A 27,281-nucleotide genomic window follows, 5' to 3' on the forward strand; every position below is an offset into this window, starting at 1 on the left:
TAGTGTGTTCACGTGGTGACGGTCTAACAGAGGTGGTTTCTCCCAATGAAACTAGCTGAAATAAAATGCCATCTGATTGGTTGGTAGAGCTGTCATTAAAACAGAGGCCTGGGTTAAAGGTTAACTTAGGTTAAGATAATAAAACATATATCCAAGAAGATAAGAGACACCCAGAGACTACACATTATTTGGTCTCAACATTATTGTAAGGCTACCTCTGTGGTGAGCTTACTATTCTCTCACAGGTTTTGTGTGACAAGAAGCATTTCATTGGTGGCCCTGAGAGTATTTATGAAGTGGGCCATTGCAATGTGAGTTCACAGTGCCCTTTCCGGAGTGGAGAACAGACAGATACAGTAGTAAAGAATGGCTGATGAGTGGTTATTCATGAACGTTTGAACTTAATTTTAAAAAATGTACCAAATATTTTAAAGTGATCCAAAGACACTGCATGACAAAGACTTACAAATGGTTACCTTTTTTTCTTTTCTATATTTAACACTCACTGATCACTCACAAATCCTCCAAAGCAGTTTTTAATGACAGGCTACAAAGTGGCTGACTGACAGATAAAACTCAAATCACTGGACTCCTGGAGAGATAGGAATGCTGATTCCACATACGAAAAAGTGTTGCCCTAATTTGAGAACCACAAAGTCGTGGGAAAACCGAGCGCTGCAAAGTGCACCGTTGTTGACGTAATGTGACCCGTTCTTGATTTTCCTTTCACCCATCACCCATTTTCTCTTTTCCATTTTGTATTTGGCGTACCAAGAAATTCTTTATGTTCCAGAGTCTAAATACAGTCTATTTGATCTATACTGCAGAAATGGGGTAGATTTCTCTGACGTGTCATAAATGCTCTGCACAGATACTCTCTTGCTATGTTATCTTTCTTTCCCTTCCTCTTGTGACCTTAGTAAACTGGTATTTTAAAGACGTTGCTTCATACAATAATTTGCCATTTCAGAGGGGAAATTAACATTCTTTACATAATGACAAGTTTGACCTTTTGCGGTAATTGAGGCTTTGGGGAGGGTAATGGAGTAAAGAAATGCGAGGACGTCCCCCATTGACATAAGAGCATTTGGGCTTGTTTTTTTTATGAATTGTAAAAAAAAGAAAGAAAATATTGTCATTACAACTTAGCAGTTGTTTTGTGACCATATTTTTGTAAGGTTATTAACTTCACATAAAATGATATTAACACATCTGAGAACTGCTGGATTTCATTTATGCATAGCTCCCTTAAGGCCCTACCACAGCATTTCAATCAGGTAGAGGTCTGGGCTATGACTGGGCCATTTCAACACCTGATTCTTTTCTTTTTCAGCTGAATGCTATAAGGTGGACGTCCACTCCTGGGACGATTTTGGCACTGAATGCTCCAGACTAGCAAATGGGCAAAACTTCTGCTCCTGCTGACGATCATTTAATCAAGTGCATTTGTTTAGCTGTGACAGTGACATAACAGAATGATAATTCTGTTGAAGCAGTAAGAATGTATTTACTGTTTTTTACACGACTGAATACAAATATGTTAAAACTTTTTCACATGACTACAAAATAAGTGTAGTGCCTGCTAGGAGTCTGTTATCTACTGGCTAGTGTGACTTTAAGCACACATGAATGGACAATAATGCATTCTTTTAGATTAATAATATAAATACAACTTCAGGCAGATGGTTTCGTTTCAAAAGTAAAAACCAGAATACAATAATTCAGGAACATTTGGCCTATCTTGAACATTATTTCATATTTCACATTCCTGTCAGAGATTATTTATAATTGTATTGATCTACATGGAAGAAACATAGCACTGCACCAGCAAAGGCCGTGAAATTTTCTCTGTTGAAGGGATTAAATTCTCATGTCGATCTTTCCGTACTTCAAGACTCAGACACCCAATACCAGTCTTGTAACCTGAAGGTGGAAAAGGACAAAACCTTCATTCTTCATGTAGTTTTTGTTTATTTGTTTGTTTCTTTTGTTGTTGTTTTTAAATGGATAGAGTCATGGAAGAGTCATTGCCCCTCATACTGTAAGCAACCATGTAAACACAAAAGTTTTCGTGACTGCAGTGCACCAGTCTCTGAACATAGCAATGGCTCCATTAGAAAAGACAAATAAATATATCTCACAACACAGATATAGGAATACATATTTTTATGTGTTTATAGGATAAATGGGGTTTGCTGTCATTCTTTCAACTCTACACCAGATAGTTTTTTCTCTTATGCACTCCAGAAAGTGTTTCTTTCTTCTCATTTACAGCTGTTCCCACAGCAGGAAAAAAAAAACAAAAAAAAAAACCCATAGTAAAAAAAGAGCATTACCACTTTGTTATATATTCACAAGGAGAGGTCAATTTTATTGCTTCTATTGAAATGTATCTACAAAACCAGATGTAGTAATTACAGAGAGTTATTATTTTGACTCAGCTAGGATATGAGCTTCATAGAGTCTGTGTTTATTTGAAGGATCTATTGTTATAAATTTGTCAGACACTGTGAGCGAGCTTACTCCCTGGCACACATTTCTGTTAAACTGCACTTCGCTTAAAGGTTAAATACAGCATATTTTTTTCAAAAAGGCCACATACATTTTGCAATAGTCCTTTCCTTAACACAAAATATTAGAACACTGAAAAACATAAAAACCCACATGTGAGGACTTGTGTCCACATTAATATCCACCTTTATCCCTTGAGGTGAAAGCCCTGGATCTACCATCCAGCAGATCTATGGTTCACACCAGCAGGGGAGCTGCACCATGAGGTTTGGACTCCTTCTGGAGAAGCCTATGGCAGGCAAAGGCACTGCTTCAGGATGCTCTCAGCTTTGTAGATCAAAGGCTTGTGGCTAAAGGGGCTCTGCGGGTTCTCTCCAGGGGTGGTGATAGGTTAGGAGTTAGGATTTTGAAGGCGTGTCTTAATCACTTAAAAAAAAATCAGTGTCTTGAAATCTGAAAAAAAGTCATAGCCTTTCCCCAAATAAATTGGTTAATAAAACTGTAAAGACCCCAAAATACTGAATTGTAACAATAATAATGATAATAATAATAATACATTTTATTTATACGCGCCTTTCAAGTCACCCAAGGACACTTTACAATAGGATAAAACACTTAGTAAAACAATGGAAGAATAAGAACAATAAAACAAAAGCACAAGGTAAAATTAACAAACAGTGGATTCACAGTGAATATGCAGATTTGAACAGATGAGTTTTGAGTTGGGATTTAAACTGTGGGAGAGAACCAATGTTACTTATTTCTGGGGGCAGAGAGTTCCACAGCCTGGGAGCAGAGCAGCTGAAAGCTCTGCTTCCCATGGTGGTGAGGTGGAAGGAAGGTACAGCAAGCTGGATAGAAGAAGAAGAACGAAGTGAATGGGCAGAACAGGTAGTGGTTAACAGGTCAAAAAGGTAAGGAGGAGCGAGGTTATGAATGGCCTTGAAGGTGAGCAGAAGAAGTTTGAATATTATCCGGAATTTCACAGGGAGCCAGTGAAGTTCCTGAAGAACAGGGGTGATGTGCTGGTAGGAGGGGGTTCTGGTGATAATGCGAGCAGCAGAGTTCTGAACCAGTTGAAGCTTATGGAGGGATTTTTGGGGGAGACCATGCAAAGGAGAATTGCAGTAGTCAATATGGGAGGTAACAAGACTGTGGAAAAGAATGGACGTAGACTGGGTGGAAAGAGAAGGAAGCAATCTGTTAATGTTACGTAGATGGAAGTAGGCAGAACAGGTGAGATTATTGATGTGAGATTTATAGGAAAGTGAACTGTCTAGGATGACACCAAGGCTCTTAACCTGAGGAGAAGGGAAAACTGTGGAGTTTTCCCTCCCGTTTTTTTGTGTACAAATAGTATCTTCAGTGAATTCATTGAAATTTTAAACAAGTCTTGATAACAAATGGGAGTTGATCCAGCGCTCCGGTACAATCAGCATATGAGGTAAAATTGTTTTCATGTGATACTGCCAGGTTTTAGAATGACATTAAAAGTCATTTATGCTGCAATATTTTCTCATCTTAGCCATGTTTCAGAGTGGTTGTGTGTAGAGGATTAAACATTGTTGACTCAAGTGACTGCAGAACTAAATCTTAACACTGAATGCATTCCAAAAGTAAAGCAAAGTGAGAATCTTATAGACAAAACCATCTTTATATTAAAGCTTTTGTCAGTATCTTAAGTTGATTATATAACAAAATAGTGAAAAATCTATGTAAATCAAAAGAAATATTTAAATTTAAATGCAGTAAAGTGCAAAAGTCTTGAGTCACCTCTGATTTATTTATGTTTTTCTTGCAAGTACGATTTTTTCTTTGGCCATTGGCTGCTTTTCCACTAATTTCCAATTCAGTCCTTGTATTTTTTAAGAGAAATTTTGTTTAGCTTGTTAATCCACTTGTCACTGAATCTACAGTATGAATTCATCCTGACAAAGGACCTGAGAGATGTATCTGACACTTCAATGGATCCATCTGCTGTTCGCTGAAATCTCATCAGAAATTTTCTTAGTGGAAGCATGGTGTCGAGAAGCCATTCTTAAGGAAAGGAAATGGGGGAGGGAAAAGGCTGAGGTACAGTATGCCAAAAATACATTAAAACTGGTCTGCAAATCAGTGGCAACTTGCCTCATGAGTGACGAATCCAAATTTGATTTTTTTCATTCAAATTGTCACCTATACTGTATGTAGGAGAGAGGTCATGGGACGGATACAAGATTGTCTGTCTGCAGCCATCTATAAAACACAAAGAGGGCTCGGTCGTGGGCCGGGGCTGTATTTTAGTCAGTGATGTTGGGGATCTTGTCCAATCTGATGGAATTATGAACTCAGAAAAGTAGCACGAGACACTGACCCATAAAGCGTTACCATCTGGAAAGTGTCCGAATGGCATGTTTCAGTATTACAATACTGACAGCAAACACACTTCCATTGCAGTAAAAGCATACCTGGATAGAAAAACTACAAGAACGCGTGTCTAAGAAAGTCCAGTCTGTGATGCAGAATACAGATGGACATATGAAATATTCACTTTGTAAAAGCTCAGGTTTTGCCTTAACCTTCCTGTTGTGTTCGGGTCAAATCGATTTACAAATTAAAACACTCATAAATATTGTGTTTTACATCTGATTGCATCAAGGCCTTATGACATCCTCCACACTATGCTGTATTTCCATGTATGTTTGCATTTTCCAATAAAACGCTGCACCTATTTCCCCATTTTACAAGCAAAATAGAAAGAAATGAGGGCTGACTCAAGACTTTTTCACACAACTGTACACACTATGTGTAGAAGCAGTCTTCTGTAGATTTCACCAGATTCAAACTGGAGGAACCCAACAGAACCTGTTAGAACAGCTGCAAAGGCCCTCCTGCAACAGCTGTATCTACTAAGCCATATTGAATAGTTACTGATATGGAGCCCGGAGGGCATTTCGTTTTACCTCTGTTATCTGTTTAGCCTAAGAAAGACTGACTTGCAGGCTGTCAGGCAGAGCTGCACCTCCTACACATATAAATCTGACAACTGTCAGCAGTAGTTTATTGCAGACATGTTACCAGGAGGTTTGGTTTACCAGGAGATTTTTATATCTGGGTTTTATTTTTGTTAAAGAATTTCTCGGTGAAAATGTCCAAAGGTTGCGTATGTATTTTATCTGCTTCCAGAGTAATTGGTTTAGAAAATTAGTTTGTCCACAGCCCAGGTTTAATTGGAATTAAACACAAATATATGGAAAGGTGAACCGCTCCTGCTGTTAGATTAACTGAGTCTATAAACGTCTGCCGAGGTAATCGCATTAGAAAAATGTGTGTAGTTGTGTGTTTTTGTGCAAATTTGAGAAAGCAAATACAAGGCTGTCTATGCTGGCTCCAAGTTCCTGTGTGTGCACATCATTTTATATTAACCTATCCCACAGAAGGTCAGTGTAAACACGTAATTAGCTTTAGAACAAAGGACATTATCACCTCATTTTTTTCATACCTGCTAATATCTGCTATTGTCTGTCATTTGTATACCATCTCAAGAGAGCCATGGAGTTTAGTACCTCTTAATATGATATGAATTGCTCATTTAAGCTTCAACCAGGGACAAGGAAAAGTGCACCGAGTCGTTGTTTTGAGAATATGTGATAAATTAATCACACCAGATGCTCACATTTATTTCTGATGTCCCTACTTTCCTGTAAATCCCTAATTAACACTGTTGATCCCAGTGTGTTGCAAAAATTAAATCAGAAGATCTAAGGGATGATTCACAACCTGTTATTGATAATGGGCTTCAATTAATTGAGTGCTCCTGAAGCATCAATCCTGCCTGAGTAGCAAGCACCTGTTTTAGTAATTAAGCACCTTGTACATTCAGTCAGGGGCACATCTTCCCTGCTGACTGCTTCACAGAACTGAATACTGTAGGGCGTGCAGGCCGGATTATTGCCTTAAAAGATCATACTGAGAGTATGAAGCCCCAGCGCTGTCAAAGAAACTTTAAAAAAAACCAAAAACACATTATGCTACTTGGGGTGTAATAATTACTCAACTTATCTGGCGGTATTAACCCTTTAAAGCCGGTCGGAGCCGGCACCCTCTGTTTTGCAACTATTTTTAAATCCCGGTAGCACTGCAACCACATAAGATAGCGCAATAATTTTTTTTGCATATGAAACTGGAGGAGTTCTACTTACATCTTATGGCATCAGCTTGCCCTAGGTCATGGTTTCCTTCCACATATAGCTTTGCAAAAATTGCATAAAAAGCACTCGCAGCAACAAAAACATAATATTCCAGAAACACCCCTTGCCGATCCGATCAGCTGTTCCTAACACTTCCTATGCTGGAATAGATCATCAGCGCAAACTATCGCACATCCGCCATTGCCTGCCCGAAACCGGAAGTGACATCATATTTGCGGAAATGTAGTTTTTTACCATCAGGGCTTTGTAAGCCTATACTAGTGTTTTTAAAAGTTATGTTTGACTTTATGACTTTCTGTGTCGTTTCTGGGATGCTTAGAAGTCAAATTGCACTGCTGGAAATAATTAATTTTGATGCACATGCTGTTTATTTGCAAATTTGCACTATAATATTTATTTTTATTTTTCCTGCATTATATAAAAATTGGTGTATTTCAAAAATAAAAATATGAAGACATTCAAAATAAATTTCCTGTGGTGGGAAACTATTTTGTGCAACTTTTTTGTATTTACAGTTTTGAGGGATAAGCCTCTTAAATTTCTCTAACAAGAAATATATGTTAAAAAAACAAAAACAATTTTCAATTTTCTTGTAGTTTATTGCACTTTTTTTGCAATTTATGTAATTACTATGCACTTAATGCATGCATGTTATTAAAATTTGGGCTATAATGGTTTTATTGATGTATAGCAAGTTGAAATGCTCCCAAAAATGGCACTACAGCATGTAAAAATATAAGCTCTGGCGGATTTGGTTCTATGGTAGGTCTTAAAGGTTTAATTACTACACCTTAAAATAAGTCCAGTAAGATTAAATAAGTAGTGTGTACGCAAAAAAGAAAGAGGAAAAAAGAAACCACGCTGGATGAAAACAGCTAATTAACGATATAGCTATCTTATTTAGGTCATCTTGCACCCATTTGGCATTGTTGACATTGGCAGGTTCAAATGTGTGACACTGAATCCATAACCAGGGCTAATGATACCCTATCCACTATCTGGCAGCAGCTCAGTAAAATTATACTTCTTGACGAGTGGCTGAAATGTTATCTACTGCATCACAGCATATGTTCACTTCTGCAGATGTGGTGGTTTATGTACTTTTTAAAACCTAGTGCACTTTAATCCATATAAAAAATGATTCAGTTTAAACCCATAAAAATGGTTTTGTAACGTATATTATTATCCCTGCATTATGTAGTCTCTTGAGGCCCTGCAGCAAATGCTTAGTTCTAGTCAGTGCGCGCTAGTTCAAATCTGCTCATGTTCAATAAGACAGCTTAGCCGCACTCATTCACAGTATATTAACTCAATTCACTACTCAAACAATGATATTATAAGTTAATGTCAATACTATACTTCTCTGCAGCTGTGACTATTTGGAGAAGCAGCGCAGTGGCCTGAAACACTACCCCAAAGGATGGAGTGTCTCTTTGTGTTAGACAGATTATTGCAGGCTGGTTGGAGGACGGATTGGGATTTAACAGAGGACAGCCATTAAGCTGAATTGGAAAATAGGTGAAAGAGTCTACAGTGGGCTTCCCTTCAAGGTGTCAGTAACAAAAAATAAATACATAAGTAAATGCAAGGTGAGGTTAGTGCTGGGTAGTAAATCAGACTTTTTTTATTTGAATGTTGAATTAAATATACACTATTTTCTTCCAGAAAGCTGCCATATCTACCCTAATAGAACTCCATCAAAGCCTGCACTGCTGTTCTATGGGTGGTGAGCAAACCAGCCCCCCCCCCACACACACACACACACACAGGTTCTTGTGAAAGCAGTGATAGAAAGAGCAATATTTTAGGGATGGATTTGTGAAAAACACTGAGAAAGTACAATACTAGATTTTGCTCTCATTCTGCTCACTTTAAGTCACAAATAAAAGATGTCCAATGTAACATGTAACTTATATCATAGAACACATTATGTATCACTGTTTAGCTTAAAAATACCAAACAGGATGTTTAAGAATTTAAGGTTTAAGAGGTTTAAGAATACAAAATGAAGTAAGGAAATAGGAAGGATGAGGAAAGGAGAAGGACTGTGCATGAAAGTACAGAGCAGAAATCATCTAAAAAGTATAAAAGAATATCATCAGTAGAGACCTACACAAGAGGAAAAGTCAGAGGAATAGACATCGCTTGAGGCAGAATTAAATTTTAGTAATACAAACATTTCTTGAAGGAAAAGCTCAGAATCAGTAATGTTAGATCAAGGCCTGATTAAAAAGGCACAGGTTGAAGACAGGCTGGACATGTGATTCAGAACACTATCCACTGAGGTTTGGTCTGTTAAAATAAAACCAAAAGCACAGAGAGAAAACAGGGAGATTGGATGGATGGTATAAAAGAGAGAAGAAGAGTTGAGCAAATTTATAGAAAAGCAAAGAGAAGGACATGGATGAGCAGAATGGAGCCTTGGGGATGGAGAGTGAAGTGGATGAGCGAATAACTGGTGAGGACAGAAGGAGGAAAGAGTGGAAAGAGGAGTATAAAGGAGAAGAGCAGGGGGAAAAGAAGAGGAATGAGTGGAGGGCTTGGAGAGCTAGGTTGCAGCTCTGGGGACACGTGAATGAAGAAGCTGAGAGAGACACGGGTGTAGCTGCAGGGGTGGTTGCTCCATTGTGCAGGTTGCGCTAGAAAAGAGGGCAGAGATGGAAGTCACTTTTTGAGCTCTGGGGCCCAGAATCCAGTGTGCATGTTAGTTAGGGAAGGAAGAGTGTATTTGCCCTGTCATTGAAGCTCCCAGGCCAACCACTAGTGCATCGTTCCATGGCAAATGATCCTGCAGGAAAGAGCTGCGTGTGGATTTGTTTTCTATGTGTGTTCAGCGTGTGTGTAATTTTGCAAGTCGTGAATATATATTTTTTTCTCCAGCATAACACGGGAGCCACTCTTCAAAAGCAATTACTGAAGCTCAAGTATGAAGTGTTTGTTTACCATGAAAGTGACCTGCCACTCAGGATTTCAATTATCAGCCTCTCTGCCTGTGAACCTAAGCTCACACACAGAACAATAACACCCTGCGTTTTTGCACAGATAAGGTAGCAGGCGCCAGGTTCGGCCACAATCCAAATAACTACATCTAACAAGATAACAGGACCATTAAAACATCTGAAGTGTTCCCATAGAGTCGCTGTTATCGTCTGCCAGGGGAACTGCCATCGTTGCATGAGGTAACAACAAACAATGGAAAAAATTAAACAGCATGATGGGTAACAAAATATGGCATAAGGGGAAGCACTGCAAATATTTGTAACTCATACATTCATAACTCATGAACTTAATTCTATACTATGTTCTAGTCAATACATTACATTTCTGTTTAATCTGTAACAGGACCTCCTTGTTTTGAATTGAATGGAAATGGAACACTAGAGGTGTTCTTCATTAAAACTGAGGATCGCAACTAGCTTGCAGCACTAGAAGTAGGCCATGTCTTCGAGGAAGGGAAATAATGCTAATTTAGCTATTAATTCCACACATACACGCACACTCTGAAGGGATAAGCAAGTGGAGCTGTGTTAAATCCTAAACAAGGGTCTGCGCAAACAAATTATTTAGCAGTGAACTATGTGGAATAGGAGTTCAGTGATTAGACAGTCATTTGTCACACTAGCGTCACGTGTGGACCACTTGAGCAGACAAATGTTTTATGAAGTGGCCTTTAGCGTGACATGGACCCTCTAATCAGGAGCTCAGAAAAATGTTTAAAATGTAGAAAATGACTGCGAGTGAGCGAGCGGTGAAAGGAGGGAAACAAACAAACTGCAGAATTAGTATCATGAGTAATAAGCAGTCCTCCTCTTCCACCCAGCTGTAAGTAATTCTGTTGAAGTGCAGTGACTAATTGATATGAACTGATAGCCATCACTGAGAAGATCTCACATTATCACGCAGTACAATTGAATAATGCAACTGTTTTGCATGATAATGAATGAGGCGCTGACAGTTCAATCACCCACAGACTAAATATCTAATGTCATATAAAGAATAGGAAAGATCTAGATTCTTCACGGTGAATGAAGAAGCAGCAGAGTCATGTCTGAAGCAGGCCTTCTCAGCAAAAATACATGTTTTTAATCCTCCCCCACTTTTTGTAGTAACACTATTTTATTCAAGAATGTATTCTTTCAGTTTGCATAATTGATTTGATTTGGAAGATAAATTCTCTCTATCCCTTAGACTTTAAATGAAGTGCTGCTGTTGTTGACACTCAGCAAAATAGATAATCAACTGTGAACTGTGCTGACTTGAAATAATAAGAGAAAGCTGTGAGGAAATCTGGATTTGGGAGTGCATCGAGAATTTCAGGGGTTGTGTATTTTATTTACACCAGTGGAATACTCTCTATTTAAATCACAGCACAGGTTTTAGGCATGATGTGTTTCTACTAAACAAAATGGAAAACCTGAGTAGGAGATGAGGTTTGCAGTTTTTTTTTTCCAAATTAGGTTGCACCTGGACAACATACTGGAAACGCACAAAGACATTTGAACATAAAGGTCAGTATAGTCATTAGTTCTAGGAGCTTGAAATTTATCCTAAAACTTTAGGAAATTTATCCTAAACATAGCAAAACTATGTATTTATTTATCTGTTTATGTATTTATTCGTTCCAGGTTAAGGTTTAAAAGCTTGCTAAACCAAGAAAGAAACACCGAACTTACAAATAACTACAAAATATACAGTAGTTATACTCCAATTGTGTATTTTTGTTCTTACATTCATTATCTGGTATATAATCTGCTGCGCATTAGGATTCAAGAGCTTGCAGCAAATAGTAGAAGCATCTTGAAGCTCAGAGTTTTCTTTCACTCTGCACAGACATTTTTCACAAATGCTGCATCCACAAAGCCACCAGCATTGTGGACAAGTAATATGCAACTGAAATATTCCGGCCCTCGCTGCCAGACCGTGCAAAAGTTTTGTCTTTTATCTCAATTAACACACTAAAAAACAAACAAATTTAAAATTTTTGCAACATTCTTGATTGATAAAAGTCAGATTTATAACTTAAAGGGAAGCACAATTACCCAGTATATCTGCTGCAAGACATGCTGGGCGATTCACAAAACAAATTATATATCTAAATAGAATTAAAGAGACGTGAAAGATGATTTAAAATGGGATGCAATCACACACCTTTGGAACTTCAGTTTGGGGGTTCGACGGCTAACCAAGCCTACATCGGATATGAATTAACAACCTCTTTATCAGCAAAAGGGCTATTCATCATCCCATCAGGTATTGACACAGCAGTGGGACTGTAACCAGATGGAGTATCACCTCAAAAGAATACTATTATTCCCTGCCAGCAGCAGTGACACCTGTAACATAGGCACTAAAACAAAAAGGTCAGCAGCATCCATCCATACTGCTTCGGTTCTCTGAGGAAATCTTGTGGGATGAGCTTGAAAACAATAACACGGACTGATAACTTTCCCGAGGCAGCTGCTGGGGTTGTTACTCCCTTTGGATCTTAGAATTAGAGCACTCTCCATAGTCAGCGACTTATGGTAGAATGGTGAGTCAATGATGCAAATAGGCCCCGTGGTACTGAGATGCTAATAATGAGCGCCAAGGGCACAGTGTCACTCAATAAATCAGGGTAACACTAGCTACTTTTGTTGATCGGATGAAATGACCATGAAAAATGTACGGGTGGGAAGCTTGCTGCTCCCAAAGGACAACGGCATGCGAGGCCACCTTGCTTTCAAAACAATATGTTTATTTATTTATTTTTATCACAAATTTGGGTGTCAGCAAATCAGGACAGATGTTTATTCAATGCGGCAAAATCCAAAAAAAGAGGCTTTTGTTAAATATAATCTCTTAGGTTGTTTCGGTGGAAGGCTTGCATGTAGATGGATCACTACAAATTAAATGCAGTTTACTATTAAGGGTCACCTATATTACACATTATATTTAAATTAACAACTGACTCAAACACTGAAAATACCAGTAATATTATATATTACATGTACCAGGTTAAGTCCACTTGAAATATTTCATTTACTTTTATTTCAAACTAAATGAACAAATCAATGAAATCTTAACTATTGAAATATTTCAGGATTACATGCGTTGCATTACTCTTTTTTTTGTTTTTAAAGGAACGATTCTGAGATATAACTTCTTTTAGGGAGCACATTTTCAGTCTTTGCATTGAGAATAGTACTCAAAGGGCAAGTAGCTTGAGTGTCTTGGTGAAATAGAGGGCTGTGCAAGAAGCTGGGCAGTCATTCAGTTGATCATTCAGTCATCTCGAGAGCTGGCAAATCAGTTGGTGCAGCACACTGAGCTGCGCTAGTTGTCAATCTGAGCTCGTTCTTTGCCCTCTGTTCAAACTGTTCAACTGGCAGGGTGGAAGTATATAATCTGACAACTCGTGTTACAAGGCAGTGGAGGCACTGTTCAGTCATCTCTTTCCAGCAAGATCGCTGTCCAGATGCTTAAAAATCTGTAACAGGACCTTCTGTAAAAACTCTGTTAAAAGCGAGTGTATCCAAAAAAGGAAGAAATGTGCACCTGTATTCTTTTCACGAGATTTAGAAAGTAGTAAACAAAAAATAATTCATTAACACTTTTTGTGCATTTGTGTGCATCATTCAAGTAGAAAGAACTGATGTGAACTTGAGAAAACGTAGCCTGTTCACACAAAACTTATGAGTGACTGAGCATCAATTATGTGATAACCTACATCTGAGCACAGGAGCAAGTAGGAAAAGGAGTCACACGCTGCACTAAAAATGCTGATTGTGAGTTGTCATTATTACAGTCCAAATCAGGAAATGATTACAAAGTGCATAAAAAAAAAAAATTGTGAGACTGGATGAAGTTTTATCTTTGGGATTGCTTTGATTATGAAACTGCTGCTCTGATTACATGATACTCTTATTATTAACATTATAAATTTTCTAGGGTCTCTTTGCCTGAAGTGGTTCTGTAAAAAAACAAAACAAAAAAAAATCTGATTTATTATAATTATAAAAAGTGGATTTTTCTTTGGTTCTGTTTGGTGTACAGGTAATATTTAAAATGAAATAAGACAGAAATAGTCCTGCATAGCGAAGTAAAGCTTGCAATTTTCTTGTGCGCAAACGTAAGTAGTCTGGTGATAATTGGTGCACTTTTGTCTGCGCCCTTATTTCCCAGTGGATCACCACAGCGGATAGAGCCGATGTTCGATTTGACACAGATTTGACACTGAATGCTCTTCCTCATGCAATCCTCACGTTTATCTGGGCTTGGGACTGGCATTCGAAGTACTCTTGTGACTCTCTGTGTTTATGTTTGTGTCCTCATGGTTTCAAATTAGAGCTCTTGTGTGTGTAAAGTGAATGTGTTAACCACCAATAATACTGGAATTTATATAAATTCATCTAACAATATATCTTAATCAAGTTAAGAACCATTATAGTTCAGTCCCCAGACAGTTATCTGAGCTAACTTGCCCAGTGGTCCACAGAAGTGATCAAATACTTGAAGTCTAATCTGATTATCCATCACGTGATAGCATCAAAGAGCCATCTCATTGCCCCCACCAGATTAATTTGATGGCACGGCGACGACCTTGTCCTGTTGTGTGAAGCAGCTACAAATACTTCCACGTGAAGGTAAAGATCTTTGCACTCACTGCAATGGATTAGGAGTGAACCAAGCCACACATCCATTTTACACTCCTAGTTTATGTCTCTGTACGTGTTTGTGTGTGCGAGTGTTTGTGTTTGTCAAGAATGAAGAGTGTATATGATTTTTTTTCTTCCCAGGGTCACTTTGCCTCGAGGTGATTCTTGTTTTTTTATTTTTTTATTTTCCAGGCTCACACTCTACTTAAGCTCTGAACCAATTTAACACAGACCGGGAACGCAGCAAAAAGCTTGACAGAGTCACTCAAATCCCCATCTGCACTATATTGGGGGCATGACAAGAAAAAAAAACGAGGGTGAACGATAGAGAAGAGGAAAGTGGTCTATCAGGAAAGAGTGGGGAGGGCAGGCTGTTTAAGGGGGAATGAAATAGATCTGCATGGACACAGAAAGAGAGCAGTGTGTGTGTACTATGAATGGCACTATATTGCTAGGAAGAGTTATTTGAATTAAACTGATATTTAATTATCATACAGACATTAAACTGATGTCTAAACTGGAGCAAAAGATATTCATCTCACTTGTTAGTAAATGAAACGAGACTTCATCAAAAACAGATCAGACAAGTTTCAAAGTTTGGGGCTAGAAACACTGGCAGCCATATGTGTTTTCCATTTATACAGCCATTAAACTGATGAAAGGATTGCTGAATTGAAGGGGATGGGCCAAATGAATTCATTTGTCACTTTCTAATTTCTCAGTTGTTCAGAGCCATTTGCCAACAGCTCTTAAAAAGTTGTGTTAAGAACAGTAATAAAAACAGACCATGTCGATGATGAGCTCCAAAAATGATGCAGTGCCACCTGTTAATGCTACAAGATGTAGACAGAATGCCAAAATGGCTTTCCCTGAACAAAACCCACTTTAGGGATTTTTTTAATTACTTCAACAAGGCAAAATGAGGGAAAAGCTGCGTGCATGTGTGTGTGTTACACATCTATGGTGAGAAGCAGTAAAAAAAAAAAAAAAAAAAAAAAAAAGAATTTCAAATTGTGATGCCCATCACAATTTGTTTACTCCCAACTCGGATTTAAATTATCAATATATCCATACTGCATGTGCCAGGCTGAGCAGCACACGTCTGCAGCTAAAGCCAGGCAAGTGATTTAAGAGGTCCATTGTGGTGCTGTGGAGTATAGCGCACCACAGAAAAGGCAAAGTGAGAGGCAATGCCAGTGTTGTGACAAGCATGTCAAAATCTCTTAGGCATGAATAAACATTCTCTTTCATAAGAGATTATTTTGCTTTTGTCATGACAGAAGCGTGTACCGTCATTCTCGTGTGTGTGTGTGTGTGTGTGTGTGTGTGTGTGTGTGTGTGTGTGTGTGTGTGTGTGTGTGTGTGTGTGTGTTCAGAGAGAGAGAGAGAGTCCACGTAAAAGGATGAGTAGGCATCTACATAAGCGAGGCGAAAAATAAAGAGCCACAAACAAAGAACAAACCACCAAGCAAACAAACAAACAAACAAAAAAAAACTGAGCATCTACTAAACATTAAAGATGAAGCTTGTAATAAAGCAAAAATAATAAAAAATCAATAATGATTAAAACTAATGAAAGAATTTTATAACGTTATAATGAACATTTAGTACTAATTTAGCTGATTTTGCCATTAAAACAACTGCAAAATTAACACAAAATACAGGAACAAAAACAAGACATATATTCATCCAAACGACTGTTTAGGCAAAAATAATTGTAACTTGCAACAGAAAATTATTGGAATATCAGATAAAGAATTTTCTTTGAGTTTGTCATTATGTTTGTTAACTAATGAAACAAAACAATGATAGTTTTGGGTTTAGTTTTTAAATTGGCATATATAATATGAAAAGCCATTATTTACTACAATTATTTACTAGTACTAATACATACCTACACTACAGTATTATTTGGCGTATTGGAGCTAATAGCCATGAAATGAAAATGGTACCATTCATGTTTTTTAGCCTGTTGCTAGACATCGTGAAGACAATATAATATCCCCTATATGTAATATCACTCAAAATTACACTTTTGTGTCTATAAAGCGGATGTTGGAGCTGTGAAATGAAAAAGACAGGATGCAGGATATGATGTCACAGATGCTTAAAAGTTCAAAATGACTAACAGGTGGTTGCTTGGCAACCTGTTGATATCCTGATATAGATAAGAACCTTCAGGTGCCTAAGATCTTTGTGCCAAATTTGGTTGCTAAACTCTTGATCATGTCACAGGTGTTGGCGGACAAAGCAACAAAAGCACAGACAGACAGAAATCTCTTGAATTACAGGAAGATACCCAATTAACCACAGCAGGTGTAGCCTGATTCACCATGAAGGTTTTATGGAATATCAGACAGCACTGGTTCATTGTCGATGGTATTACCCCTACACCAGTACATTGGGGTAAACCAGTGGTCAAAAGACAGCTCCTTTGTTCACAGGGGAGACTGTTGACCAACTAAATGAGGTGAATGAATGAAGCAGTGAAAAGACAAAATGACAAAAAAGTGTTTGCGCAAGATGACACATAAGAAAGGCTGATATAATTTGGCTGATATACATGTAAAAGCCCACCATAACTAAAATAAAGTCCTGCCAAAGCAACCCCTGCTGGTGATAGTTTGTGTTTTTGTGTATGTGAATGGATGTTTTACACATAGCCCAGACTAGCTTTTGTTATGTGACATGGACAATTTTACATCCCTGCTGGAGCAGTTCAGTTAAAGAGTGGGGGTTTCTAAAATGTGCCCTTGTAATGTAGAATTGATGTAGGTTGATAGGGTTCAGTGGAATGAATATAAAATGTAATCAATGAACTGATTCGTTCACACCACCCAAGTAGGTCAGTCATTAATGACAGTACAAACATACTGTTGGAGGAAAAGTGGGACAGTGGTCAGTACTGTTGCCTCCCAGCACAAAGGTTCATTACTCGAACCTGCTGGTGTTCTGCGTGGAGTGCGCGCTACCTGTGACGATAAGAAAGGCCAGCTCCACACCCACACAGGGACTGAATTGGATAAGCAGTTTAAACAAAGTGTATGGATGTACAAAGAAAAACAAACCTTGGAGAGTTAGTATCAGAATCAGCAATACATAATTTCTAGATTCCAGCCTGCTTTAGTGACATAGCAACAAATTGCTCATAAGTACATTTCATTATGGGATATTACCATACAGCAATTGTTTGGCCATTTTTTAATAAACCAAAGAAAATTATACTAATTTAAATCCAACAAAGAATTTGCAGAAAGAAAGCAAGACAAAAACAAGATGTCTTGAACATCCCACAATTACACTTGGTTTTTCATCTTTAATGGCATCATATTTTAACCCTAAATAATCTTGATTTATGTATAAAACTAAAGACGCAGCCCTGGAGCTCAAGCTAAGTTGATCCTTCTTGTGAGAATGATCAAACTACTGTGTGTTTGCTTGACTAAGTTGATAGCAGCAGTCACAGGAAGGGGTAGAGGGTTAGCAAGCAATAAGATGGACGGTGGAGGCAGGGTGCTGCCATGGGCTGCAGGGAGAGAGAGGGAGTACAAAGACAAACGGGGGCAGCTTTGATGGCTAATGCAATAAGCACAGCTGCCACTGAATGAGCCAGAATGATGAAGAGTAATCAGAGTGGTTGAGGCAGCTCTAAAAGTTAGAGACACCGCAAACACGGGTAGTTGATAGATGGCTAAACGGGAGGTTGGAGAGAGGAAAAGACAAAGCAATTCATTATATCAAGAACACTGTAGCTGTCATTTTTTTGTGAAATTTGGCAACAGCTTGTGAATCTCAAGAAGACTGATGATTGCTAAAATATCAATCAATCAGCACCCTTATGAGAATCTTTATTTAAATGGCTAGTTAAAGCAACCGAAGAACTATTTTCAGTACTGATGTCTTCAAAAGGTGAAATGAGGATGTCTGCCTTTTTTTCCCCTCTGCTTGATAAGTGACTTAAACTAGCAGTTTATTATCACAATGGCTGGAAAATTAATTTTTGACCAGTCAGCCAATCAATTAATCATTGCAGCTCGGCAATCAACTTTAACCTGGCTGTCTGGAGAGGATGGGGGGGCGGTGGTCAGGGCTCCCCACAAGGAATTTCAAGTGAGGGCTGGCAACTAATGTTATGAACCGCCTGGCTTAGTGGAAGAAAATGTAGGAGAGGTAGCTCACTAAGACCCAGGGGAGACTCAACACTAATTTCAGTCTGAAAGGTACCACATTGCTCGTCTGATCTAAGAGTCAGCGGGATCACAACCAAGAATCACCAGAATGACACTCGTCCATAATAGAGTGGTCAAACCAGGTACATTAAAGACCTCCCTGTGGAGTGGCATACACAACCCGGTGAAAACAGGTATCTCTTTGGACTGCCTTTTCTAGAAGCTTCCTACTCATCAGGAAGATGAAAGCGATGAATCAACTGTGTTAGTTCTTTTTCGGATCGTTTCAGAGGGAAAGGGCCATAATCAAAGGCAAGGTCAGAAAAGAGCCGACTCTCTGTCCAGCACTCATCACAATAGAAGAAAGAGAAAACATGTTGTGCCTGTTTCGGAAATTAGAAGAGGGATTTCTAAAGCTAATGAGATTTTAAAAATCTTTAAATGTAATTGAATTTATACATCATGCACTTAATAAAAGAGTTAAGTGAATGCCAAGTATAATTTTAATTTAATAATCACTTACAGATTTCAACATTTCTGTCTCAAAGTAATCTCCTTTTTCCAAATTAGCCAAAAATAAATAAACAGATATCTAAAATACTGGGAAAACTAACGTGATCTGTCTCTGATGCACTACTATATGTAGTTCATTCTGAAAATAAAATCAGCGAAAGGGTGGCACTGCCACTCTATTAAAAGGTGTTATCATTTTTATTAGATCAATCACTTGACAAGAGTGTAATTTATCACATGGTTATAAAAAGAAAAAGTTAAAAAAAAAAAGTAAAAAAAACAGATGAGAGACTCAAAACCTGTTTTATGACTTTTGGTACTTTTAGTAATTTGAATCTAAATAGGTTATTAAGTTTGAGTGCTTCAGGTACATCAATCTTTTTAATTGACAGTTTGCCCTTTCTAAAGCCATTTGGCGTCAAGCAAGTTTTGACTTTGAAGCCGATTATCTATTTGCCGTACTTGAGCAGACAAACTGACTTTCCCTTGTGTACGTTAGACATTTGTGGTTTCCGTGGTAATTTTATAGCGCGGTCTTTGTGAAATGGATAGCTGAAGCGAGCTCAGACTAATCTTAGAAGTGCTGCAGTGAAAATAGAATTAAAGTTATCATAAAATAGGTGAAAGAATGAAAATCTCTTTATAGGGTTTTGGTTTAAACATTGTTGTGTCCCTTTTACTGGTATGTAACAGTTATCAATTCACTTCAGAGTGTGGCATTTTATAATCCCATTGTTATTCTACCGCTATTATACAAATACACATTTTTTTAGCCAATATGTATTAAATCATCAGCTGAGAAGAAAGAAAGAAGTGGGGAGAAGAAAAATCCCCATCCAGACGTTTATTATCCTTTTTTTCTGCCCTGAAATCACCTTTGCTGTCTGTCAAAAAAGTCAAATCCTTTACCACACACTTTTGAGTTTCAAGCCAGAAGCAAGCTGCAGCCTCCTTCAAGCTGCATCAAAGAGAATATCTGGGTACCCTCAGATAGCCGAGTGGTAAACTCCTTCACCTGTGCAACTCTGTTTGCCACAACAGGTATACAGTAGTTTGAGCCATTAAACATTCTCCCTTGATTTTCCCCACTGCCCGAGGAAAAAATAAAATAAAAATTTAATTAAAAACATAAAACCAAAGGAGAGTTGACCTCTCTCCTTGAAAAAAGTCAACTTTTTCTCTGAAGCTCATCGAAACTTCTGATGTTACAAGATACAATTGTACCCCCCAAACATAAAACAACAAAACTTTTTAAAGAGTACAAAGGTAAAATCTTGTTAAAGTCATAACAAATTTCAGGTAAGTGGCTGAAACAGGCAACTGCAGATGAACTGGGAAACTCTAGTAAAAGTCTCATAAATAAAATGAAAAAAAAAAAATCTGTTTAATTATTTGGTTTCTTTTGTGTGTGTGTCTGTGTGTGTTTGTGTGTGTTTTTCTCCACTTTAGCTTAAAGTAACACGTGTAATTGTAGCAGCGGATGCCATTGGTTATGCAAGCAGACCTATTAAAAGCTTAATGCATAAACAAAATGAGCTCTGTAAGTGGAAGGCAGTAAGGAAAGGTCAGAGTTATTTTTTCCTTTTCCAAAGTGAAGCGCTTTGGACCAGCTCTGCGGAGAAAATCACAGTCATGCAAATATGACGAGACGAAAGCTGGCATAACTACTTGCTATATTTGACACTGTGACTTTGACCCTGGCCCTGAGCTGAAAGAAATAGGCTTTCACAGCTGAGCTTTTAGGTTTATCATATTTGAAAGCAAATTCACCCCCCCCACCCTATTCTGCGAAAAAAAAAAAAAAAAAAATAGTCAGTGGCTTAAAACATTGCTCTAGGGTCCCCAGAGATCCATTTGTGTCTTACTCACTCTCTGAGGGGGGGAGGGGGAGGGGGGGCGCGTATGAGCACATTTGCAGCTTCATCTTTTTTTTTCTCTATTCATTTTTATTTGAAAGACACATATTACTATTATTGTACTTCTGTATAATATTGTTGTCTTATCCTATTGTCATTAACCGTTGAGGATTTCCTAGTTTATTTGTACTGGAGTAGTTGCCGAGTGAAATCCTGACAGAAATGGAGGAAAATGGCCAATTGTGTCTCATTCTGCAGCTGGAGATGCGACGCAGAGCTTCAAACCAGAACAGGATGTGTTGCTGTTTTCAAGCGTTATTGATCAATGCCAGGGATGCTTCTTTCCAGTGCTCTGTACAAATAGTGATTATGAATAATGGCTGTAGCACACCACTGAGAGACGTGCCTTCCAATGTTTTCTTTGTATGTCAAGTGCAATATTGACTTCACATGTACAGACACACACATGATTCCCATAACATCTGACCGATTTCCACAATTTTCCATCTCCTGCTGGTTTGCATTCAGACATCAAGTTTAAGCTTAATGTGCCGACTGAACACCCCTAATGTGGATTAGCTATGCATGGTAATGTCTGGAAGGAATCCTTGCCTCCCTAATGTGATATTCCTGAAAGTGCTGCCGTGTTTGTGTGAGTTATTGTGTGTCTGTGTTTCTGTGCTGCGTTGACATGAAATCATGCGCTCAAAAATAACTATAGCTTTGCTTTCTATTTTAACATTAGCGCCCAGAGGGAGTATAAAACATGCTTAATACTAGTCTGACCTGGAAAACTGGGAAAAAAGAGGCTATGCCACCAGGTTTGCAGCCCCGTTACCTTTAAATCGAAGTCATAATAAAGTGAGTGGGCTGCCTTTGGATAATAATACAGACTGTTCATGCTGAGAGTGCGATTTTGCTAATGAGAGATAGTCAAGAGTGAAGATTTAAACGATTTACAATAGGGAACCAGTGATCCCAGGTAACCTTGTGGTGATTTGTGAGTGCATGGATATGTAGTGAGGAGAAAGAAGGAACAGACTGAGTCAGTGCATGTGCACATAATGCATAAACGTCTATGGAAAAATGTTTGGATGGCCATCATAATCTAATTGAATGCATATAAAATTTAGAATTATGAAAGGATTTGCTACAAAATAAGCCTGTTAATGATATGTTTGCACTGCTCAACACTGGTTTCCTTCTGACTCAAAACTCAGTTAAAGTTCCACAATAAGATTGATCATCAAATTAGTTTTTAGGGTGCAATTATAAATGATTTAGAGGCCAGTCTTTGTGATTAGGGCCAACTGCCTAATAAGTAAGCTGACTTGTAGTGAAAGGAGCATGATTAACCAAGTCGACCAGACAGAAGAGATGAATAAGCACCTGATGAAAATGCCTACTGTCCTTGTCCCAGTGTAAGTGCATCGTTATTGTTTCCCAGAAAAACTCAACCCCGAGCCACAGCCTTCAGCGCCAAACTACAGATGATTTCGTCCTTTCATCTCAACTGAATCGGTGGCTGACAGAAACCGGCACAATTTTCACAGTGATTGATGTTTGTGACTGGAACTTGACAGCTGGCAACATGCTACAAAACAGTTGCTTTGCTTGTCAGTGCAACGATTTTTGTTTAAATGTTTCAACATTAAACCAAAGTTAAAACCTAAGCGTAGCCTTCAGACTGTTCATATGTATCCCCTCACGGGTATTAGAATATCATTTGAGGGCAATTTTCACTTGCAAAAGGGATCAAACATGTGCCATACACAGTGATGTAGTGAGACATCAAAGATACAGAGGCTGTGAAACAGTGTTTTTGTTGTTGTGTAAGCAGTGGAAAACAATGGAAATGACTGCAAATTACACAAAAAAGACAGGTGAAAAGAAAAAATAATATGCCCATGTAATAATTTCACTTGATTTCACTTAATCTCAACAGACTTTAAAAGCCAACAGCAGTGGAGCTAAAAATGTGCATCATAATTGCTTGTTTCTTCCAATTTAAGTGTGAAGGGACAAGAAAGCAAAGTACGACAAATGTTCAGTTGTTGGCAGCAATAATGAACACAAGCGTCTTTAAGGGTTAATTCAGCTTTTAAAGTGGGGTCGTACAAAGTACTCATTCCTTGTCGGCGTATTACCTTCAATAAATGGCAGCTGAAGTGCCGACCGTCATTTAATGAATTGCCGTGAAAGCTAAGCAATGCACTGGTGAGGATGGGGTCAGCAGGAAAATGTATTATTCATACATGTATATCTCTCTCTCTGTCTATATATCTAAAACAGAGGCTTTCAGTTATAAATGTATATTCCAGTCCAAGTCTCTGAGTCTGTATTATTGTGAGACTTTGTTATTACACCAGATGATAACGTAGACTTTTTCCAGTTTTCACACTGGAAGTGTTGTGGCGACCAGAGACCACAGAAAGGACTATGAGCAAAATAACCACTGAATATGGGGAAGTGGGTGTGCCTGGAGAGAGTTAAGTAAAATTGAAAAAAAAAAACAACAACTTATATTCTCTATTCATTGCATAAGGTGTAATATTTAATTTTGATGTTTATGGCAGCTAATGAAAATCAGAAATCTAGTATCTCTCATCATTAGGGTATTTCCTAAAATTAATCAAAACAGGCTCTGGTCAGGTAACTTGGTGGCAGTTTCAGCACTGTGAGCAGGTCCTAAGTCATCCTGGAAAAGGGAAATCTGCAGCAGATGGAAGCATGAAGTAGTCTAAAATGTCCTGGTAGATGTCCGCGTTGACTTTGGACTTGATAAAACAAAGCGGACCAACACTAGCTGATGACATGGCAAACCACATCAACACAGACTGTGGGAAATTCAGCCTGGACTTGATTCTGTGCCTCTGCTGACTCTAGGACCTTGAAAGACAGAATTTACTTTCATGTGGTAAGAGGACTTTGGACCATTGATCAAAAGTTCTTTTCCTCCCTTTTCCTCCTTCTCTATGGATCAGTGTCGTAATATTAGGAACAGTTGAAGCCACTTCCCTGATGATGTTAGTGCACCTCGGTCCATTCCTTGTGAAGCGCCACAAGTTCTTAATTTGAATCTTCTTGAAAACCCTCTAAGGGCTGGGGCCATCTCTGCTGCTTGGGCACCTTTTCCTATCACAATTTATCCTTGCTCTCAACTTTCATTTAATATGCTTCGATCCAGCGCTCTGCAAAAAGCCAGCCTTTTCAGCAGTGACCTTCTGTGGCTTGTGGAGGGTATCGTCATCTGGACCCAAATCAGTTGTCATTGTTGTTGCGTGTACTGAACAAGTCGACAATACCATGGTATTTAACCCTATAGATTATATTTAACCCATTTACTGAAACTGAAAATAAAATATTCTAATAATTTGGGATACCAGATTTTTGTTTTTGATGTGTTCTAATAATGATCTTTAAAACTAAAATAAAAAAAATGACAACATATTTCACTTAATGTGCAATGAGCTTGAAATAAAAAAAAGTTTTTCACAATATTTTCATATGCAATAATATGTAGTAACCTGTTAATTTAAACCATTTTTTTCTTTTATCTATGCACTGCTAAAATCCTGACATAAGTTAAAAACAGCAGGTGGGCGTTTCGGCTATATTGACATGAGAAATGATCACTCAGTGTGAAGAGAGAGATGCCTGATCAGCTGCACTTCCTTTAACTGAGTGAGCGCAGGCTGAGAGAGTTGTGGGAAGTAGCAGCACAGCTGGATTGAAAGCTTCAGAGAGTTAACAAAGCTAAAAAACTAGCTTTGTGCTGAGGCGAGTTGGAAACAAAGATGTGCGGTTCTTTGAGCTGAAACCTGGAAGGCACAGTGCTGCGACATGGGAGGCTCATTAACTTGTTCACACATTCTATAACATGGGACTGTTAAGTTTCCAAACTCACACGCATCACACATCTTCAAATAATATGAAAACTATGAATGACTTTATATAGAAATGTTTTTGTAACTACTTCATCAAAGTGTATTTAACACAAAACCTAATAACCTAATCCTAAGACTTTTTTAGCAACAACAGATGGTGAAATATGTGAAAAAGACTGACGTAAAATTGAAATATCCCTGAAAAACAAATGCATGCAGCAAGCTGTTAGTTTGTTTGTTATCAAACTTTGGGGGAAAAATAATTTTGACAAACAGCTGCAGTATCACAGCATGGGCACACATATGTCCTCTATATCTTCTTCATCCTAAATGCCTTTGTAATTTATTTTGATTAATTATAATAGAATATCCAAGTTAAATAGACTTTTTTTATAAATATAACTTCAAATATATAACTTCAGTCATTTTTTTAACAGCGTGTGGCAGCCCTCTGCAGTGTCAGTGTAGCAGTGTAGCACTAAATCTGTACCTTTAAAGAAACAGTCCTTGCTGTGTACCACGTAGATCCGTCTTCTTTCCAGGCAGGCAGTGCGGTAAACCTCACAGTGGTTCTCATAGAATCTGCCGTCTGAGCCGCACACCGGCACGAAGGAGGGCCGGCATTTTTCCTGGCAAACGCACTCTGCGCGGCCAGTTTCTGCCATTAGCACACATTGTCGACCCCGTCCACAGTAGGTCCTCCGACAGGGGTCTCCATCCGGATCAGACAGGGCTGGAAGAGCAAGAGAGAAAAGGGCTTTTATATTAAGAAAGAAAGCCAGTGTATGCCTTCATAAAATCGTATGAGAGGGGGAAACTTAGGCAATTTTTACTTGCTTATATGAATCGGAAAGAGTTACAAGGGCAGAGATAGAGATCAGCTGAATTTACAAAAAGCAAAAATGAAATAGATTTGTCTCTCCGGCACAGACAGACAAAGACATGAGTATTGCTTTCTCAGATTTGTGCTGCTTAAAAATAACATGGCCAAAATTCAAGGACAGTTCTCATGTAGCGTGAGATTCTGAAGAACTTAGATAATCACTGACAAATCCAATGCTTGAACACAAATATGTTTTCAAATAAATGAATCAAAACCAAATTTAAAAAAAAAAATCACATTAATTCTCATTTTTAAAAAAATTAGATATGTGGTGCAGAATAAAACGAATCAAATATGTATTAAGGAAAACACATTTGCATGGATTATACAGTAGGCACCAAAATTAGAAAAACCGTAAACCAATGACAAACACCTCCAAACTTGATGGCAATTATCACACGGTGCTAACGAGGATAAACCTTTTTTTAAAACACAGTCTAACTCTCTACAGCTCAAACTGCAGGCTGCCCTTATTAACACCTCTCAGCAATCATTTGCACATACATGAGCACATGTGCATACAAACATACCAAGGTGTATATGTGTATATAAGGGCACTGAAAATGTAAGTAGAGTTTCCACATTCTGCCTTAGCTATTTTGTTGCCTATTAACACAAATGCACTCACTACTCACCCTCTTCATTATAACAACTCCTTGTGTCATCTCCTGACCTACACACATATGCAGGGACAAATGCACACAGCCATCACCACTGTAACCACTCACTGCCTAGGGCACCTTGCTTCTTCTTCTTCTCACTGATTTAATCTATCTGCACTTAAAGGAAGTCAAAAAGCTGCTGATTCAGCCAGATGCGCCACCTTGGATTGATGTTTCCTGACTCCGTGAGCCTGACCTCTGGCCCATGCTCCGTGGGGTTATTACAGTGAAAACGAGATTCTCTAAAAGGTACAAGCAAGGAATTTGCTGCCTCACAACCTCATCTGGCAAATGCCAGGGGAATATATTAAACATAAAAACGCCAGATCCCTCCTAGAGTTTACATGTTTTTTCATACGGTCGTGAGAGCGCCCAATTAATTATAGGCAAACATGAAACTCTCCTACGCAAGCACCCACAGTGTTGAATTTATTGGCAGAGGCTTAACTTTAGGGTTTATCTGCAAGATGATAAAGATTCATTCTGTAGTTTTATTTGAAAATAAAAGCATTTTACAACAAAAATGAGTAAAACATTTGATATAGATGAGACTTGATTTTTTTGAGTAATTAAGTAAATAAGTTAAATTTATTTATATAGCACTTTTTAAAACAAGAAGCTATTAAAAAGTGCTTCACATGGGAATATAAAACAAACAAAACAACATATTACACATGAACATTACCCAAATGCCTTTCTAAACAGATGTGTTTTAAGCCATGTTTTAAAAGAAGCCACAGAGTCGATGGTGCGTAGCGGGGGAGGTAAACTGTTCCACCGTATTGGAGCTAGGGTTTGAAAAGCGCGATCCCCTTTCATTTTCAAATGGGTCCGTGGAATAGTCAGAAGACCACTATCAGTGGATCTAAGGATCCGGTTTGGAGAGTAGGGCTGAAGAAGCTCAGTGATATAGGTGGGGGCCTCTCCTTGTAAAGACATAAACGTAAAAGTGAGGATTTTAAACTGATATCTGTAC

General features: G+C 38.2%; 1 protein-coding gene across 1 annotated transcript in view; it reads right to left on the reverse strand.

Annotated features, from left to right (window-relative positions):
• fstl4 (follistatin-like 4) overlaps window positions 1–27,281 on the reverse strand; it is a 208,942-nt gene that overhangs the window by 102,970 nt on the left and 78,691 nt on the right. Inside the window, exon 4 of the mRNA XM_084940729.1 lies at window positions 25,251–25,493. Coding sequence (XP_084796855.1) covers window positions 25,251–25,493 — 243 coding nt within the window. The remainder of the gene's footprint in view (window positions 1–25,250; window positions 25,494–27,281) is intronic.

Source organism: Perissodus microlepis, chromosome 10, assembly GCF_051167445.1.
Source record: "Perissodus microlepis isolate ML-2025 ecotype Zambia chromosome 10, ASM5116744v1, whole genome shotgun sequence".
Classification (NCBI taxonomy): domain Eukaryota; kingdom Metazoa; phylum Chordata; class Actinopteri; order Cichliformes; family Cichlidae; genus Perissodus; species Perissodus microlepis.